The sequence below is a fragment of the Choristoneura fumiferana genome, chromosome 10 (assembly GCF_025370935.1).
Source record: "Choristoneura fumiferana chromosome 10, NRCan_CFum_1, whole genome shotgun sequence".
Taxonomy (NCBI): Eukaryota; Metazoa; Arthropoda; class Insecta; order Lepidoptera; family Tortricidae; genus Choristoneura; species Choristoneura fumiferana.
In genome coordinates this window covers 6,441,530-6,463,774 of record NC_133481.1, presented here as the reverse complement: position 1 = coordinate 6,463,774, position 22,245 = coordinate 6,441,530, and the positions used below count along the sequence as shown (strand labels likewise).

Sequence of the window (22,245 nt, the reverse complement as noted above, 5' to 3'; positions counted from 1 at the left end):
TGTATATATCGCAACGTCCAAGAAAGATGGTAGGTACTTTCCCCTTAACGGGGAATTTATCTAGTGGCACGAAAGACGTTTCAATCTAGCAATCGGGGCTAGCAACGCAAGCAATTCATTTTGTTCTGCGGGTGTCTATACAATGTGTGGCCCAGAACCGGGGATAATATTAAAAAACAGAGGCTCTATAGGTCTATAGGTCAACGGTAATTAGATCAAGATTGGTTTTTTGGAATCTTTTTGTATTTTTTATTTCAATAATTAGATCATCATGGTCAGTAGGACTTAATTAAAATTATATTAAAGTCAAAACTTAACTTTTGTTTTTTTTTCTAACAAACTTAATCAAACCCAACTGACGTCGCCTGTCACGCTACAAATTTAAATATCAAACATTTTGCCTTACATTGCTTCTTCGAATAAACTTTAGTGTAATAAAAATAAAAAAAATATTTTAAAAAGTCGCTGAAGTCATGTTACAGGCCACACCCGGTATTACCGGTGTTACTTATTTGCTTACCAGTGGCGTATAGTGAACATTTTCGTTAGGCATCCCGGAGAGTGAAATAATCGTACGTTAGGTATGTTTTTGGATACAACTCTTCGGAGGAGTGTATAATCGACCAAGAAACTCCTTTACCACTCTTAATCTCGGTGTTAATAAAGTAACGACGCCACGCCACTGGTAACCCTTAACTCATTATAACTAGTGCCATCCACGAAGACGCGTGATTTTGTCAAAATTAGACGTTAATGACATTGTAATAATAACCACGACACGCGTCATCGTGAATGACTACCTATAAATTTGTCTCATAATGTTAACGTAGAACCATAGAAAGTTAGAAACCACTTTCGTCATTATTAGCTCGTAGTTCTGTGATTATAGTTCCCAGTAAATCCGATCCGGAAATTCTAATTCGATACAAAGGATGGATTAATTTGAATTGAATAACTGGAATCCCGGAACTAATCGTTAATTTTGTGGCATAATAGTCGTTAGTAATAAGTTTCAACTTCATGATATACTTTAGTTAGGAACTCCCAAATTAACACGTTAGACAACGTTTATAAGACCGTCCATAACATAAAAAAAAAATATTCAACCGATTGATAATCTCCTCCTTTTTTTGAAGTCGGTTAAAAGAGAAAACCACCGCACTATCGGACCATACATTCGAGGAGGTTCCGAAATTGGGGTTTACAAATTTTAATTCATGATTTTTTTTATTATTATACAGCCTTTTTAGGGTTCCGTAGTCAACTAGGAACCCTTATAGCTTCGCCATATCTGTCCGTCTGTCTGTCTGTCTGTCCGCGGCTAAGCTCAGATACCGTTTTGTTAGTACTAGAAAGCTGTAATTTGGCATCAATACATATACATATCAGTCACGCAGACAAAGTTCTAAAAAAATATAAGTTATCTTTTTCTTGATGATACTTGATAATTGCACTGTCTTCGGAGCTTCTATATTTCAATATCTAGCAAATTACCAACATTTACATTAAATGCAGAGGCATGCTGGTTTGTTAGTCACAGTGAAACTAATATAAATACAAGGGTGTCTAAAAATGCGCTCATGCATGTTTGTTGCCATATCTTAACTGCCGGGCCACGCTCGAATATTAAATATACAGTCGACCTCGTTAAGACACAAGTAGGCTGTGGGATTAATTAAGCAGTAGGTTTAATGCTAACTTCTATTTCCGCTCCCAGTGGAAGCATTTTGCGACAGTACGTCTAAACAAGATTGTATAAACAGACAATGTTTATAAAACTGTGGTATTACAGCGTGTCATCGACGATCAACGTTTGCAATTAGGTATACTGGTCAATTATTTATTCCTAATTGATACATACATCTACTTTAATAATCTTGTAATACAACCACCATTAACCCCCTGCTGTTTCACCATGATGCAGTCTCTTTTTGTTTTATTCGAATAGACGGAGACGGCATCACATTAATCCGTCAAATAAAATAAATAAAAAATAAAATAAATATAACGGGACAATTCACACCAATTGACCTAGTCCCAAAGTAAGCTTAGCAAAAGCTTGTGTTATGGGTACTAAGCAACGGATAAATATAATTATACAAAAAGACACATACTTAAATACGTATTAAACACCCAAGACCCGAGAACAAACATTTATATTTCTCATACAAATATCTGCCCCGACAGTGACAATGGACCTCAAGCTTCGTAGTCAAGTTATCTTACCACAAGGCCATCTGGTCGTTCAAAAATTAATCAATGAGTGGTGAAACAGCCCCTTAATCTGTCAAAAAGCCGGATACATTTTAAAGAATCAAGCGCTTATTTTCCTCGTTTTTTCCAATGCCCCTCGTTAGATACAAGAAATATGAAATCTCTGAAGGTTTAAAAGTTACAAATTATGATAACAATTCTTCGTACATTCTAGTTGACATCATACTTACTCTTATTGTTCTTTTATGTTACTTCCTGGATAATGCCGTCAGCATTTTTAGTTTTCTACGTGATAACAATTATAGTTTTACTAAGAAAGCTTTTATTTATATTATTTTATTTGTAAAACATTGAGGAAACAAGCCCGCCTTCTTGCTGTTTGCTTTTAAGACCGAATCATGCTTGCGCTGGGCAGTATAGTACAGATGTTATCCAATAGGGGAGAAGCATGAAACACAAACGCTCTCGCAAATAACTTAATGTGCTAAAAAAATTGAAAAACAAAACGAATTACCTACGTAAAAATCATCAATAGGTACCTATTGAAAAAATATACAGATACGAGCGAATCATCATCATCATCATCAGCCTATGTTCGTCCACTGCTGGACATAGGCCTCTCCCATGGCACGCCACTGAGCACGATCCTCGGCCACGCTCATCCAGCTCTTGCCAGCCGCCCAGCGAAGATCATCGCTCCACCGAGTCTGAGGACGTCCTACGCTACGTTTGCCGATCCGTGGTCTCCACTCAAGAACTCGTCTTCCCCAGCGGTTATCGGTTCTTCGGGTTATATGGCCGGCCCATTGCCACTTCAGCGTGCTAATGTGGTGGGCTATGTCGATAACTTTGGTTCTCTGTCGGATCACTTCGTTACGTATTCTATCGAGCGAATGAAGCGATGAAAATATAACATACCGATACCGTACCTATCTATCTATCTAATACCTGTAAACGAGCAATCTTGTATATAATATGTCGGCGGCCGATCGTAAAATCCGCCAGATCACGAAATTCCTAGACATATCGTGAAATGGCGCCCTTTAATAAACAAAAACAAAGTTGCATGCAGCCTTTAGCATTCTTTTTATATCGAGAATCTACGGTTTATTAAAAATATAAACGGCGTACAAAGAAGGTAACAGATAAAAAACGGGACCTAAATGGGGCGATAAAATTTATGGAGGCAGTGACTCGGATTCAATTAGAGTTGGAAGAAGGCAAGTACGGAACAGCGGGTAATCAATGCCGCCGATACTTTCCTGGACTCAATTATGGACCAGCCTGCGACCATGTCAACAACTTCGAAACCCCTCAAAGAAAGTGGATTATTGATTTAGACAATATTTTTTTCATTTTCACGCTTGAATTTCACGTAGGCAGGTATCTAAAATAAGAACGATGAAGTATTTCAATCGAATTCTGCCCTTTATCTTATATTTATGACATTTACGGCACTTCTGATCGTTGGTGAAGAACATTGCGAAGTACAATAGAAACTGGCTTATATACTGTGAGTCAAAATAAAATCGTATATTTCGTTTTATTTATTGACTAATCAATTAGCTGTTGTCCGCGACTTCGTCTGCTAAGAATTCGTTAATCCTTTGTACATAAGCAGTTTTGTGTACTGGATTTAGGTTATCTATACACATTTTCGAGAAGTGTCGTGAAAAAATTGACAATTTAAATCCTAAATTCTTTATGTGACCCCAGTGATGGCAAATACAGAAAAGGTTGAAAGTACGTTAACTGCGAGTCGTTGCACCCGAAAATCTCGTTTCTCTCATTACCCGGGTTGCTTAACGAAAATGTACACTCCACAACTAGTGGCTACACGATCCTCTTAAACAAAACATTACTTAAAGTATATGCTTAAAATTGCGGGATTCTGGCTTGTTATTTCACTCGAGCATGGCCGTGCCTGTGGCCGTGCCTATTTATTTAGTTCATGTATCTTATTTGTTTTATGGACCTTAGAATCTCACGTGTGATTTGCGCACGGGCGGTTTGTGGAGGAAGAAAATGTGGGCACGATGGCTCCTTTATCCTTAACCTGTTCGCGCGTGAGTGTGGGGCCCATTTGGCAAGAACGTTATGGAAAATATGCGGAGTCTTATACTTTTACTTGGGCCAGACATTGAATAAAAGAAATACTATATAAACTTAGGTACATATACGAGAAGTTGACTGAATAAAATATAATACAAAATAAGTATATAATACAGAAGAAACCGGAAAATTTTCTGCAAATAAAAGCAGTTTTTCTTGTTTACCTTTCTAATGTAAATTCTATAGATTTAAGATAAAATTCATGCTATTTAACTACTTACCTTAGCTACATTTTGCATGATCTAAGCTTGTTTTCTGTCTAAATCTAGAAGTCAAAGAACATTAAGTGCTGCTTAAAACGTGTATTAATCTTAATAAAGTTTTAATTGGAGACAGCAACAGCATGGCATCACTGCACTGCGCCATTCTAGGAGCCCGCTATTACGCGCGCTACTAGATCACGCTAACACTACGCTTAAAATATTCACAAAACTTTATATTTCTACCATTTTACGCTCAGAACTAGTATTGAAATTGCTTTCGCAGAAATCTACGAAATCCGTTAACAGCCACAACTTTCAGCGCAAATGTACCTACTTAAAGTTGTATGTGGTAAATACTGCGACTCGGAGTTGCGTTATAGTTTTAAATTTGTTATACCTACCCAGAACTTCATGTTGGGATGTTCGTGAAATAGTTACCTAGTCTATTGTTTGGCATACCGTTAGTTGAAATTTAGTTTCAAATATAATAACTATGTATATTATCACGTATTTATTATTCTAACGTACCTTTTGTGAGAATAATAAATACGTGATAATATACATAGTTAATTAGTTAGTGAAGCCGTGGTGGCCTAGTGGTTTGACCTATCGCCTCTCAAGCAGAGGGTCGTGGGTTCGAACCCCGGCTCGCACCTCTGAGTTGTTCGAAATTCATGTGCGGAATTACATTTGAAACTTACCACGAGCTTTGCGGTGAAGGAAAACATCGTGAGGAAACCTGCACAAACCTGCGAAGCGATTCAATGGTGCGTGCGAAGTTCCCAATCCGCACTGGGCCCGCGTGGGAACTATGGCCCAAGCCCTCTTGATCTGAGAGGAGGCCTGTGCCCAGCAGTGGGACGTATATAGGCTGGGATGATGATGATGATACATAGTTATTATATTAAAAAAATTGGTAATTAATGAACATGATAGGTACATGAACATTGGTACGACTCAGTATTACCTGGAGTCCTTCTGAATATGAACCACCTCTTTTGTTGCATGCAATACCTATTTCTTTAAATGTGCATACATTAGTTGATGCTACTAAATAAACAAAAACATGGATTTGTTTATTAATAACAAACATAATCATAAATTGCCTAATGCGAATCAGACCGAGATTCCGCTGCTAACAGAGCGTACCTATACTTAATCGATGACGTATACCAATCCCCTTGGGATGTCCAAGCTACCGTCGGAATGAAGATGTCCCTAAAGATCTAAGAGCATACATCGAATACGCAGAGGGTTAAATGGCGTCAATAGGTGTCAGAGTTCACCCATTTGGGTCGCTAATCCATCGACGGTTATTTAGAACGGTATTGGGTACATTTATCATGTCACCAAATGTAATAAACTGCTCTGGTTGGCGCTCCACTCCCCAAGTTCACACGTTTGTCATTTTGAGTATTATTGTGAAAAGTTAGGCGTATCTCCCGGTTTTGACAATTATTTTACTACAGTTATTACGTTGGCACGTGGCGTATACTCAGAGATAGTTTAAGGACAATGAAACCAATCGATGTAGGTAGGTCACGCTGCAGAAACTAAACTGTCGTATATTTGTAAATCTCCCTATCTCAAATCCACCTTGATGGTCATACGAAAGTGACTCGTAATAGTTGTCATTGTCAGCCTTTCCTCCCTAATCCATTACAAAAGAAACACACAGAGCGACAGGTGAATTCGTAGTAGCTGTTCTAATGTTTAACCTTTGTCCCCAGATGGTACCGCCACGGCTCAACGTATCCCCTTGAAGCGGTGGTAACGCACGGGCGTACGCGTGCTGAACCAACAATAGCAACACTTACGCTAACACCAACAAGGGACGACGATGCTGCTCTCTTCCGCTGCGTCGTATGGAACCGCGCCATGCCAGAGGGAGAGCAACTCGACGCCAACGTCGAGCTCAGCGTCAACTGTAAGTACCTACCTTTATTTACTGGATCACTAGCACACGTGGCCTTATGATACGTGGCCTTTGATAGATTTCTTTTTCTTGCTTCCAACCATATGCATTTTGTTTTATTTTTTATACCTAACATAGCCACTCTAAATGAAATGAAACCATCGAAAAAGCTATAATAAATACCATTAAAACGCCGTGATTGACTTCACAATGTCAAATGCTCCAACAATTTCCTGGGACCATAATTTTTCTTTTTTTTTCTAATCAAACTTCTGCAAGGATTCATTCGTTTTTGTCAGTTGTTGAGGAAAAATGGAATATTTGGTCCTTAATTAAAAGTCTTCCAATTGTGAAACCATAAAATGGTTACTTTATCGTAAGAAGAGTGCCTCTACCCAGCGAAGGCACACACGATAAGTAGATAAATGTCCCACTTAAAACATTATATATAATTTAGAAAAAGGTATACTAACTATCGTTTAAAAACAATGTTTACTATTCTTTCGTTTTACTAATATTATAAATGCGAAAACAACTGTATGTCTTCACGTTTAAACAGCTGAATCTCTTTAGAACTTTAGATATAACTTATGAATGGAGATAGTTTAAGACATAGGATAGTCTTATCCCGAAAATTGCATAATTCCCGCAGAATAGCGATAAACGAATCATTCGTGGATGTAGTCGTAGGTACGTAGGCAACAGCTATTTTACAATAAAGTATGTGTCTAAGTGTATCTGATTTTTACATATTAAATTAAAGTAAATTGTTTTTCTAGTAAAGGCAACGATAACGCAATACGTAGGATCCAATCCAATCAGCCAAGTAGGCAATTGTCGAAGAGCTGTTACAGATTGTGAAACTTAAACAAGTCTATTGTTCTAAACGTATTCAGAAAATGTTTATGAATGTGTTTTAATATCCTCGTTTATATTACCAGCACCATTCCGGATATGAAACAACAATTGAAGTTCATTATTCCTAAAGAGAACATGAATTCATGCCTGAAATATGAACAAATCCATATGTATCTTGTATATTGTATCTTTTACTCTAAGTGTGTTAATAAAGGCTTATTCTATCTATTCTATTCTATGTACGAGTAGGTACATATTTATGTCAAGTACGAATATCTACATAAATAAACCTTTATTGTCCACGAACTCTGGCCAAACTTTCACAAGACCCTCTTAGATATAAGTATTTATATAACAACTAGGTATTACTAATTTGTTAATCCGCTTGATATTACAATATAACATGTACATATCTTATAATGTGCATTGTGTATTGTAGGCTTATTACAAATAAGCCTAGTTCAGATATGTATGTATATATATAAATAGTATGAATTTAAAGTACAAAAATATATAATAGCTTAACGGATTAAATGTTTCTTAAAGTATTTATTCTGAAAGTCTTAACACCAATATTTTGTGTGTGGCGACAAAATGCCAAATTAGGTCAGGTGTTATCACGGGTTCCGGTTAATCTCATTACCTCTTGCATTTCATAGTCTTCTTGCTTGTGTGATTATGATTACTACGCATGGCGTTGGCGGGCATTGGCATGTTAGCCACAAATAAAATCTTACGTTAAATATGATTAGATTAAATAAATAGATAAATAAAAAATCGGTAAAGTGCGAGTCGGGCTCGTACATACATGAAGGGTTCCATACCTCCGTACAATGTTTTAAAAACATTTCAGCGAGTGAGCAAAGCAATTGTTTTACTTTATAGAATGTTATTTTTAGTACATAAATAGAATAGAGTAATTAGGCAGATACCTCAATATTACCTTTTAAACGTCTATTTTAGTAACATAAGAATTTAATTCGTGATACGCAATGCAAACTACTACTTAAGTGAAATTAGGCATTTATTTAATTTTTCAGGTGATTCTGAAAATGGTATTATTTGTAATTTTCTGAACAAATCCAGCGTTTATTAAGTACATAAAAAATGCGCCATTCCTCGCCATCACCTTCACCATTCCAACAAGAAAATCAATGCAAAAAGGGGAATGCTTCCCTAAAATACTTCACCAACAATTCATAACATTCAGGCGGAAATGACAACTTTGAAAATAACAAATTGGAAACATAATGCCATGTCTACCGAAGAGGTGGTTTTTGAATGTCGTGCCGCCCAAAGTTTTACTTTTAAAGGAATATAAGCTGTAATAATGTATAAGACGAGACTTACGGCCTTTTATATTTCAAGTAGGTAAAGTTATTACGTCGGAGTAACAAAAAATATTCATGATTCGGTGCTGCAAGCTATCTTTTTTAATAAAACCATGCTATGTCATAATATGTTTTAAATTAGAATACTCTTTATGGCCCTTAATTACCGACTTATAAAATGTAAGTAGGTACCAGCAAGGAAACAAAGTACTTAGCGTGTTTAGTAAAAATGTGTAACAAAATTATGCTAAAAACTGTACTATAACTTTATGAAATGTATGTATGTATGTAAACTCTTTATTGTACAAAAGAAAATTAAGAAAAAAACATACAATTGACAAACTTTGAGATACTTGCACAAAGGCGGATTTATCCCTTAAAGGGATCTCTACCAGTCAACCTCTGAAAAGTTTTAACCATTTTTTTTTTTCATTTTTAACACGGTTTACCCCAATGTCATTTTGCTTTACATAGTTCGTTTTTATTTAAGAGCGCTGGAACTCAAAATCCCCGTGTTCCCGTGTCAAAGGCATTTCTGTCGCAGCAGGTCGTGAGCTCCCATTGACAAATAATGAAGTCACACTTAGTGCTGGTGGTGACGCACCTTTATCATCTAATTAATAACTAGAGAAAGGATTACGTAGCGTGTAAAATGCCAATTAGAAGAGTTTAAGCGTAATCCCTCGGAAACCTCATTCCTTCGTACCGTCCTAATTAATTCTGAAATTAATAAAATCACCTAATATAATTCGGCTGAAGACGCAACGCCCGAACTTCCTTAGCTAGGAATGAATGTGGAGAGTTTACCTACGTAACTTATTCAGTCAAACTCCGCTTCGCCAACTTTTAATCCTACTAACGAAGTTAGTAATGGTTTTCCTCTAATTGATAAAAGTTTAAGTATCCTTTGCACATACTAAACCGACTTCTTTGGGATAGTTAGGATTAAACTTTTAACATTAAGCCCCGACTTAAAAGCTTAGGCCCTCTTAAGAAGTAAGAATAATAACTTTGCTATTAGCTACTTTATGAAATACTCGAGATGTTGGCGTTTATCAATATTTGAGTCATCTGCCAATATTTCGTTTCCTATTATGACTGGGGCAACTTTTTTACCTAAATGATTTAAACCGAATTCATTGACTTTCACAACTAACATAATCAATTTTCAAATAATTATCTAAATAAAATGCCGTGAAAAAGTAATCCGCTCAGAATTCGTCGGGCCACTGAAGAACACGTAAACTTTTAAGATTTTCAGAATTTTCTTATTGGTTGTACCTACTAAATATAAGAGTTACCTTAATACCAAATTTCATGTTTCTAACACAACTGGAAATATCGTATAAGTTTTTCGGTTACAGCAATATGTATGGAAATTTGATCGTGTAGACTTAGAAAAAATTTTTTTCGCTGCTTCAAGGTAACCTATATCAGTATCTATACCTGAGTATATGGTATTAATACCTAAATGATATTAATTTTAGCTGGATACCTCAACGCGTTCTTTACATATAAAAGGGCCTTGATAGACTAGAGACAGACAGACGGACGAACGGACAAACAGACAGACGGACAGATGCACAACAAAGTGATTTATTTTTGAACCCTACAGAAGAAAGAACTCCAAATATGTACATAAATTTTATCCCAACATTCGCTATTGCTGAACCTTTACAAATGAGACGGAAAATTTATACTTAGCTAACAATTTGTTTCGGCTTGGGCCTCTTATAACACCAAGACACAGCTACCGTACTCAATACCCATCATATCCCACGATATTTTTTTTAATCACGTAAATTATCGCTATAAATTGCGGAAATTACTGTTTCGAATATTCAACAACCAAGCTTTTATTTATCCAAGCTATTGGCGCCAAAATAATGCCCTGGGCGACCCAATCGTAAAACGGGCGGGTGTCATTACCGCTGGCACACGACACAACTTGCGGCGAAATGTTGTTTGCTCCCGTTTCTTTCGCGGAGAACGCGGCCCTTGCAGTAGTAATCCCAGAGCGCAGCCGGCAGCCATGGAGGAAATGTAAAGCCTCCGCAAATAACCTCAATCAGCTGGGAGTTCGCCGCACTCGCAAAGGACACGAACTTGCAAACTTGGCCCGTTAAATGAAAACAAGAATCGTGAAAGGGCTTTTAGCATGCTTGTTTTTACTTGCCGTCCCGCGTTAACGCTATTTCGGCGATGCTCTTAAGCTTTTAGAGAAAATCGGCTTTAATATTACAGTTCTAGGGCTGAAAAAGCAACTAAAACATTATCTTACAGATCGTTCGAAAAATGAAATTAGTGTTATCCTTACCGATATTACAAATGCATAATTGAATTTGTTTGTTTGTTCCGCTTTCACGCCTTAACTACTGAACCGATTGGCATGAAATTTTGCATACATCATAATGGTAGACCAGAATAAATAATACGATACATTTCATCCCGATATATCGAGTTTTTTTTTTCGACGGAGGCGGAAAATACTCGTATACAGCCGAGCCGGTCTCGACAGTATGCGCGACTCATTTGGGAATTGCTCACCAGTGATTTCCGAGGGCGCACGATAAACGGATTCTTTGCATACAAAGTCGCGGGCAACAGTTATCCATACTAATATATAAATGCGAAAGTGTGTGTGTGTTTGTTTGTCCGTCTTTTACGCCGTAACGGAGCGACGGATCGACGTGATTTTTGGCATAGAGATAGTTTATGGGCCCGAGAGTGACATAGGCTACTTTGTATCCCGGAAAAATGCACAGTTCCCGAGGGAACAGCGCGCGATAATCGAATACCACGCGGGCGGAGCCGCGGGCAAAAGCTAGTTATTTTATAATAGGCTTATTGCGAACATCCAACACGGTCAAGCAGGAAGATAATATTTGTCCTAGGGGCCACGAAAAGGGGCGTGACTTTATTATTTACCTAAAATATTAAACATGTATTTAAAATTTGAAACATCCGGTAAGGAAGAGTTTGTTGAAAATGCGTGTCCCGCTTGAGTGTAATTAGGTCAACCAATTAACCGGGAATGCTTCAGTGTTAACTATTTTGAAACAAGATTCATAGATCAGACATGTTAAGTGAAGTACTGCCAGGTGATTCAGCAAAGCACGAGCCGCCGTTTACTGCACAGCTCTGAATAATTGAGTTAAGGCAACTCACCCCATGACCCTCCTTCAATTATGTAAACCCTATCTCACATAAGGAATCAACTTCCTAAATATATTATATTCAATGAGAGAGGATGGGGTTCGTAAAACATTTAACGGCAACAATTAGCGACAAACTCCTTTATTTAAGATCGGACTTTTGTAAAACTTTGGGGTTAATTAGTTACATCGATGCGTAGCACTGCCAGCTATGTTATTCTGCTTTTCCAGATTCACGTTATCCAAGCTAGGTTCCGATTGAGAGGAAATCTCGTACTTTTAAATAAAGGCGTTACTCAAGTGCTATAAACAAAAGAATTTATCAATAAATTTGAAATGTATTACAAAAAAAATACTTTCTATCAGCTGTGTCCTTTACCTATTTTGTAGCAATACACGTACCCACAGCAGTTACTATAATATTAGTACATCTGTACACGTTTTAGATTGAACTTGCGCAATGAATAAATTAATATCAATATCTTGGTTGTGATATCAGATGAAATGTATCCAATGTTTTCAGGAACTTCAAGGGAACTATTTTGAAATGATATTTCTTACTCGTATAGTTGTCTGTTATGCAAAGGTGATTCCGTTTTTTTTAACTCTTATGTATTAATAGATATTCGAACTACTCAAACATATTTATACACTTTATTACGTAGGACCAAGAGCGTGTAGTCCATATTTTTGAAGAGTAGGTAAAAATTAGCGATTTTTTTTACCATCGAGAAGCAACTTTATATACTTCAAGTCTTGCGTAATCCTATTTACTTATTAGTAAAAATATTAAGAATCCATCTGTCAGCGGCTGTACTTTATGTCTTGAACGAATAATTTTTCGACATTTTGTGGTGCTATGTTTGTACTATTGTCAAAAGACGAAAAATTCTTTCACCTTAAGTATTATGTATCAATTCTAAGCATCTAAGCGCGATTCTGATTGCTTCGTCGAAAAGATATTAATAAGCTCATTATATTATCTACCTACAGAGGTAAGAAATTACAGATTTTCTTTTACCAATTATATCCAATTTAGTCCGGTCTTACACTATATATGTACCTAATGTAAATTGGCTTTTAGGGTTCCGTACCATACAGCACGCGGCACGTAAGTGTAGCGATGACCGTTCATGTGGGTTGGACGGCGCGCTGGCAAATGTTGGTAAACGCTAATAGACTTGCGCGACTCTCACATGCACAAAAATTAACGGTCAGCCCTGTACTTACGTTAGTACGTTACGCAAGGTGCACTTAATAGGAGAAAAAAAACTAATTAAGTATTTCATACTTTTTGATTTCCTCGTGAAAATATTTATTTGAAAAAAGCTAATTATTAGCTTTCATTTAGTACCTGTATTATTCACCTATACAATTTAAAAAACCGCCCTTCCTCTATTATTTGTTTCGCGGGCGCCATTTTGAAATATTTGTCATACCTAAAGAAATATAATTATAATAGTCGTTTAGGCTACATAGAGGACCAAAGAATTATACATACATACATACGCTCGAAAAATGTACATAACCCTCCTTCGAGCAATCGGGTAAAACGACATTTAACACTTATAGAATCATTTAGTTATAATTTACAGCTACCTGAATGAACAATATTATTACCTACCCCGATATTTAAGTGATCAAAAGATCTGTAATGAGCTTGTTGTATTGTGGGCTTGTGTAACTGTATAATGGAAATGGGGGGCTTAACCCATCATGGTAATTACATTTAGCCAGTTCCTTCTTTCTCGTTAAGAGCTTTGTCGAGATTAAAAGTAGCTTAGAGATTTTTTTACTTGTAGGTCCTTATCATGACACTGCGATACCATTTTTAGGGTTCCGAACCGGATGATTTTTGGCATAGAGATAGTTTATGGGCCAGAAAGTGACATAGGCTACTTTTATCCCGGAAAAATGAGAGAACAGCGCGCGATAACCGAATTCCACGCGGGCGAAGCCGCTGGCAAAAGCTAGTATTATATATAAATAGCTGCATTTACAGATGATGTGTATTTCTATTGTCATTTCAACAATGAATACAAACAAACGCTTTAGAAGGAGACTGATAGTAGAATATTTCAAAAATATACCATAAAATACAATTTACAGCCAATTTTTTTTTCTTCGCTAAACATTGCCCATTTTCATAATACTAGCTTTTGCCAGCGGCTTTACCCGCGTAGAATTTGGTTATCGCGCGCTGCTCCCTCGGAAACTGTGCATTTTTTGTGATAAAAAGTAGCCTATGTAATCCCATAAACTATCTCTATGCCAAAAATCACGTCGAAGTCGATGCGTTGCTCCGTTTCGACGTGAAAGACGTACAAACATAAAAACACACAAACACACACTTTCGCATTTATAATATTAGTATGGATGGATTTAGGATATATATATTGATTGCTACCACCATCTTGCTCGCTAATCCTGCCGTGAAGCAGCAGTGCTTTCACTGTTGTGTTTCGGCGTGGAGAGTAAGACAGCCGGTGAAATTACTGGCACGTGAGGTATCCCATCTTAGGCCTCTAGGTTGGCAACGCATCTGCAATCCCCCTGGTGTTGGAGGTGTCTATGGGCGGTGGTGATCTCTTACCATCAGGAAACCCACTTGCTCGTTTTCCATCCAGACGAATAAAAAAACAAGAAAAATTGTGAGTCCGAGTGCGTTAAACGGGTTGGGTCGGGTTCCTATATCAGCGTTGACTAGTATCGCAAATGTTGTGTACACTAACTGCCAGTATTAACTCTCGCTTCCTTCTCTCTCTGGGTTGCCATTGCTGGAACCTTATCATAATCATTTATTGAATCAGGCGTTACTTTGCGGAGGTCCATATCAATGAACTAAAAGAATTTCCTTGCTCACCCGCGACCTTACGATAGCTAAGCTTATGCAAAATATGCGTGTTCATGCAGTTCCTCCACCTCCACACTGTAAGAACACACACAAATCACACAAACCCATCTATCACCACCACCACACTACACTGACGCGTTTCGAACTCAACCAGAGCTCATCTTCAGAGTGACACAACCGTACACCATGCTACCAGTTGTTAGACCAGTGTGTGTGTTATTGTGCTACCAGTTGTTGTTGATGTCTACCAGTGGTTGGCAAATGTATGGGATGTCAACATGACATTAGTAGCACAAAGGTTCCACCCTGGTACCTACGTGATTCAGTTTCCGTGACTGTAGATAAGAGCTAAGCTAAAACTAGATACTAGTTCACATATTAAACATTACTCGTGAGAGCATACAGCATCTAGTTTTAGCTCCTACCTGCACTGGACTTCACGTGTGTTCGCATTGGGCTATTGGCATATCCGTCACTCACGCTAGAAACTACTTATACTTACTGCATCTCTTTCTCTTTCGCTCATATTGTTGTAATATTTTGACGAATAAGTCGAGTGAAGTTTAGCATTAGACAGTTTACTGTCCCCATATTTTTAATTTGATCGACTAAAATGTGACCGGACCGACTGTTTGGCGCTCAAGATCACGGACGTATATCTAAATTAATGACATAAATACTATGAAATTTATAAAAACTGAACATGTACATTTTGAAATTATGTAATTTTTAGTCAAAAATAACAAACTTCCGCCAGCAAGCCTGAATTAGGGTCAATCAAGTTTTAAGTATAGCTCGTTGCAAAGGCAATGACTCGTGGATCACTCATTAAAAAAATGATTTACCAATCCACCAAATGTTAGGAGTTCTGTACAGTTAGAAAGCAATTCCTTGCCAGTAGCAAACATAACAAACATTTTTCCAAGCAACTATATTATTATCACATTTATCACTACAGTCTCTTGAGTTACGGGACAGAATAACAAAACTTAAAAGTTCACTCATCACTCAGTAACATGAAGAGCCTGACTGGTTTACTCTAACTCGACTTTGACAAAAATAAAGTTAGGACGTGTGTATGACAAGCAAGTTGGGTGACTAACTTTACTTGCGTGATCTACTTAAATACAGGTCCGTGTCAGGGGTAACTAATGGCACAGAATAGATAATACTGATGGGTAGAAAGAAACTGTCTTGAAATAAAAAGAAATTGACGGAGGAATTAGATTAGTGGAGGATTAGTTGATCCAGGGTTCCGTCCGATTGCACAATTAATAACAACCTCGTGTACCTATTAGTGGAAATGAATACAAAATCCCACTAATATTAGAAACTGACATTTTACTATGTAATCCGGCTCTTCTTAATATAGTAATCTGATGATGGTGCTGCCCTACCACACTCCGACTGACAGACTGACTTGACCATTTTTTCTTAGTTAATCAATTTATTACTCTTCCATGTTTATTTGTTATTACTTTCTAATGTATCTTTATATGTATAGTTTGTAGAATATGTGTATATAAATAATATTTTATCCTCTAGTAATCTGATACATAGTTATGTGGTTATGTAGTCGTCGTGACAAAATACATAACGAATACACTCCTTTTAAAATGTCACATCAGGCAGTAGATACCACCTACCTACACTTACGGGTATTGTGTACGTATCTACACTAAAACTAATTTGCTAATGTCGTTCAGAACTCGAAACAAAAGGTCGTTTTTTTTTCTCATTTAAATCTTTAAGAAAAACAAAGAAAACTGACGAGTCCTGGTTTACTGTAGGTACTTACGTAAATAAAATGGCGTGGAGTGCAAATTTTCAGAAGACAATCCGAACTAAAACAAGTGTCTACTTGTTCGAATGAGAAATGTGGGCAAGTGGTGAACACTTCGACAACACGGTACTGTAGGAATAGAGTTGTTACGGGGCCACGCCACTGGCATACAGTGACATTGGTAGATTCAATCAGTTAAGATCGTTAATTCACAAAAACTTACCCTGTGCTCTTTGTTTTAAAATTAGAACTTACTGACAACTGTCAGTCGACTTGCGTGATGCGGGCATCACCTTCGCGTAGACATTCCCCCAACCCTAAAAAGTAATTTATGTTCGCGGAACGACGGATGAAAGATATCACGAGATTACAATATTCAATGTTGTTAATAAAATAAGTTTCGGTTGGCGCGGTGCGCTCGCTATGATTGATGGAATACGCCGAGCTTGATGAAATACCCAACTATGCTTAAATAAACAACTTGGCGAATAAATGGCGGTAGGGATTCGGACGCAAAGTTTGGTGTTTCCTGTTTGTTGCGAAATCTACTTGATGCCAAGATAAAAAGAACCAATCCATTAACCTAAACCGTAAATGGTTCAAAAGCTTGATCCGCGTGGAATTATATTTACCCTGAGATTTATTATCGTAAAGAGCATGTATGTAGCACACAGAAACATCCGCTTCCTACTCCTCCACATGGCCACGGTAAACGGTTCATATAAACAAGATAATTGGAATTATTCCTGGATGGCTGCGTACTGTAATGTTATTTCGGGCTTATTAGTTGCCTGCCGGTTACTGCTTAATACTAGCGTTGCACAATACGGTATATGACTATTTTGTAAGTATATGTTTTATAAATTAAAACTACACAATGCCTGTTATCGAATAAAGAAACAATTTTTAAGCTACCTTTACAAATAACAAAGTTATGAGGGTTTGAAATTCAAGATTAGACAGAGAAAGACATACTGGCATGTGACGTCACACGCCAGTACCGCCACACTTGCTGCATAGAGAAAAGCGTTTAAGAAAGAGACAGGTATATAGATTTTTCAAAAATTCACTATAAATCCAATTTTCAACCGATTTAAGTTTTCTCTTCGCTAAACACTGTCTGTATATCTATATTTTCATAATAATATTAAGATATGGCAAGTTCAGGAGTTGTCAAATACCGTATCACTTCTCTCTAATGTCGTTCTCTCTATTAATTAATTTCATGCACGCAGTGTGTAATTTTACCTAGGTAACGGATTTTTCTCGGCACTTAAAAATACGCCAATTAAAACTATATTATATTTGGTGCTATATTTCGAAGTACATTTGCGTTTTACTTGTATATCCAATTAATATAGTTTTAATAAAGTACGTAATTATTTTAACGATTAAAACGTTACTTAATTAAAATGACGCACTCAGTTGTTCCAGGGTGCAATAAAACATAGCATTGCATTTACATAAACAATGTTATTCGTGCAAGTTAACATACTTCCCTGTAGAGTATTTATGTACACCTGACGATGAACATTATTTGTCGATTCTTATTTTTTTGATTGCTCTTCTCTACCACTCAAAGGTTGACTGGCAGAGATCCTATCAGGGATAAGTCCGCCTTTGTAGTTAGCACTTTCTTATTGTGTAACATTTTTGTATTTCTTTTTTGTACAATAATGACTATAAACAAACAAACAAACAGTAAAAAATCGATGAAACAGGACGCGAAATTATTTTTAAGAATTCTCGTCACTCTCAATGACTCTCGTTCGTAATTCCGTATTCATATAGGTACATATATATAACACATGTATTGTTGTTCACAGATTTCCCGCGAGTAGAAGTTGGTCCTGAAAATCCGTTACGAGTAGAAATCGACGGCAGTGCAACAATGGAGTGCAAAGTAGACGCCAAGCCTAAAGTGAACTCTGTGACTTGGACCAGAAATGGAAAATATATCTCCAATTCATTCACGCACACCATTCAAGGCGTGACCGTACAGGACGCCGGCAAGTACTCCTGTTCTGCAGACAACGGCCTCGGCCGCCCAGGCGAGAGGGAAATATTCGTCGACGTCCTCTTCCCTCCCACAGTCACCGTCGAGTCCAAAACCTTCGAGGCCGAAGAAGGCGGCACCGTCAAAATCCACTGCGAAGTCTCAGCAAATCCTGAACCTATATCCATAGAATGGACCATGGAAGGGAAATCGGACTTCAGGCAGGAAGGCAAAAATCTTCTGTTGACGCGTGTAAACGCCGACATGGCGGGGACATACGTGTGTCGCGCTATCAACGAGATATCGTCAAGCAATGGGAAACGAGTGGAGCGTGCGAGCAGCGCGTCGGTGGCGGTGCTGGTGCGGCACAAGCCGGGCGCGGCGCACATCAGCCCGCACCAGCCCGTGGCGCAGGAGGGCGCGGGCGTCACGCTCACGTGCGCCGCCAAGCCGCCCGGCTGGCCAGCGCCGCAGTACCGCTGGTTCCGCGACATCGACGCCGCTGACCCGCCCGCCAAGCCCGCCGTGCTCGCCACCGGCAACAAGTATACCATCCCCAGCGCGCACCTCGGCAGCGAAGGCGTCTACCACTGCCAAGCCACCAACGAACTCGGCCACGGCCAGCTCGCCTCCGTCACCCTCGAAGTACACCAGCCACCTCGCTTCCAGACCAAGCTGCAGCCGCACCTCACCAAGCCCTCCGGCGAGCGAGAATTCGCGGTCACATGCAGCGCCCTCGGCAAGCCCCGCCCCAACGTTAAATGGTACAAAGATAACTCCGAGATCAAGCCCGACGCGAACTTATACGAAGTCAAAACTGATATTACTGAGGGCCGAAACTCCGTCTACAACGTACAAAGCACGCTCCGATTCAACGGCAAAGCGAGACCGAACGCTAACGACCTGTTGCCCGAAGATAGGGGAATATATTCTTGCACTTTTGAGAACGAAGTCAAGAAAGTTGAATCAACTATGCATCTTCGTATAGAACGTAAGTTTGAAACCCGTAATAAATTATGATTTTTAAACTTCGACTTTTGTGCAAACAGCTAGTACAATGGCTAAGCACTGGAATTCCATTCATATGGCTTCCAGGGGCGGCATTTATAAGCTCAAGAATTAGATGTTAGGTATTTTTTATAGCAGCCCGGATAATAAAGATAATAGATAATTAGTAATAGAAAAAAGTAATTTTAATCAATCATAATCAAATTAAACACTATTTAGTATGGCATTTGAATATTCTATTAAATAATATTATTGCACTTAATAATATGGAAAACAATACGTATTACATTCGTATCATTATGGCATCTAATTTTCGGGAAAATAATAGATAACCGAATTAGAATACTTATTCGATAAATGAATTTTAATTTTAACTTTAATTCTGACTGTATTTTATTTTGATTTTAATTGGTAATTTTGATGATAATTTTATTTCTTTGTGTTACTAACCCTTTTAAATAGGATTACATGTTACTAACTGTCTATGGACCCTGGTCTGCAATAAACGTTTATTATTATAAAATAATATACGGGTTCCCTTTATCGTGCATAATATCGATTCTCCGAAATACACTTCGCATAACAAGTATCTCATATTTTTTTTAGCCGAATGACACTTTTGCATAATTATCAGTTCGAATAATAGTAATTTCTCAGAATATTAAATAGCAGAACACTCTTATCGCCGAATATACTTCTGCAGAATATTAAATAGAAGAACGTTAGTATCGCCAATCTTTATATGACATAATGGCATAGCAAAATACTAGTTTGGAGTATTGTATTTTTACGGAATTTTAAATAGCGCTGACTTTAACGTGGCGTAACGACATAGTTAAAGGAACTAACAGCTACCATAAGAATGGGTATAGGTTAAAGTAAGGCCAACAAAGTAAGCGTACTGTAACAGCAGCAGGCAAAGCGCCAGAACAGAACAGCAGCTACATAGTAGGTCGGGTTAGGTTAGAACTGCGACCACAACAGCGTGCGAGCCGAGCGAGCGTGCCGCGGCAGTGGCCGGCGAAGCGCCAGAATCTTACTGCTGCCAATAAAGGTTAGGTTAATATAGAACTAATTTGTTTTTTTTTTATCTTGGACACTTGACACCAAGGAATGTTGTTTAGTAAAATTTTATTCTGCTTTTTATTATTCTTATGTAAAGTGCGAAAAAGTGTGTAATTATGCGATATGTCTTACTGCATAGGAACTATTCGAACATATAAATATTATTCTCATCAATATTATGTGGTGTTATAGTATTTTTCGGTTAGCTTGGGTACGGTGACATTTGTTTTTTTTTCCATTCCACGCCATGAATGTTTCAGGCCAATATTTTATAAATAAATATACTTGAATCTTAAAAGAACAAAAAAAAATTCTCCATTTAGCTTAATATATTTCGTAATAATAAACACAAATCACTTAAAAATATAATATTTTGTTATAAAACTAATAAGATACATTTTAATCTCGTCAACTTTCATCGCGCAAAACGGAACTCTATTACAATAGAGCTTGACTTTGCTTATTCCACAATCTTGTCAAATCGTTTGACTCGCATCATCTGTCAATTAGTACGAGAGCGAAGGTCCTTAAATGCGTCTTTGTTTCAAGTGTTTCGTATTGCTTGATGTTTTGAACTGCTACTTTGTTATTCAATTTTGTTATTACGGTTTTTGTTATTTTTTTTACCGTTATTAGTTTTGATATAGTGCCAAAGAAGACCGCATGGTTTGTGATATCCCGATAGACAAGCAAAAACACTTGCTACGCGGGTGAAGCCGCAGGCAAAAACTAGTTAAAAATTTAAACAATCACTAATAAAATCGATTACACACCCTTAGCATATTTAATCGAGAATCGCAATAAATCGATTCGAATTTACATTGTCACAACCCTTTAATTGCTTAATGAGATGTGTCACCGTACCCATCCTACCCGAAAAGTACTATAATATTCTGCTTTATAAAATTATGGGAAATGATAATATGAGAAAAAATATATGCTAAAAGTAATTCGGTGATATGATGATTCTGCTCAAGGTTGTTATGAGAAACTAAATTATGAGAATCGATTTTATGCAACATATTAGTGAGCCGTAATGTAAATTTTAATTTACTTATTCTATGTTTATTATTGTTTTTGTGTAGATGAACCAATACCGATTCGACAGCAAACTAAAGTGGCTTACGACGTCAAAGAAACGGCCGAAATATCTTGCAGAGTGCAAGCGTACCCGAAACCGGAATTTCAATGGTTTTACGGCTCGAACTCAGCGCCGCTGCAGATGTCATCCGACGGCCATTACGAAATAAACACGAGCACCGACAATAACGACTCCTACTTCAGCGTACTAAAAATCAGGAACGTCAAGCCCCAAGATTATGGAGATTATTACTGCAACGTCAAAAATTCACTCGGTAGCGTGCGACCGCAGATCCGATTACAGCCAAAAGGCGCGCCAGAATCGCCGCGAGCGTTGATGAGTAAGAAAGTGGGGCCGTCTTATGTGACGCTGAAATGGGAAGCCGGGTTTGATGGCGGGCTGTCCAGTACGAAGTATTTCGTGCGGTACCGCCGCGCGGCCGCGCTGGGCGGCACCGGCGCCGCGGACTGCGCCGCTGACCACGCGGCGCTCCACGACTGGATGGAATACGACTGCGGACGCTCCAACCCCTGCAACGTAACGAGGCTCGACCAACACAACTCCTATTCCTTCAAGGTAAGTTTGAAACAAATAAATTCCGTAAATATTTTTCCGCAGAATGTAATATTAAAAAAGCAATTTATCAATGCTATGTCTAAATGCAAAACTG

At 37.9% G+C, this 22,245-nt stretch overlaps 1 protein-coding gene across 2 annotated transcripts in view; it reads left to right on the top strand.

The window, feature by feature from the left end:
• The window catches only part of ed (hemicentin protein echinoid), an 88,229-nt gene that overhangs the window by 48,948 nt on the left and 17,036 nt on the right, over positions 1–22,245 (top strand). For both annotated transcript variants that reach the window (XM_074093224.1, XM_074093225.1), the window contains exons 5-7: positions 6,260–6,456; positions 18,252–19,412; positions 21,580–22,151. In XM_074093224.1, coding sequence (XP_073949325.1) covers positions 6,260–6,456; positions 18,252–19,412; positions 21,580–22,151 — 1,930 coding nt within the window. The remainder of the gene's footprint in view (positions 1–6,259; positions 6,457–18,251; positions 19,413–21,579; positions 22,152–22,245) is intronic.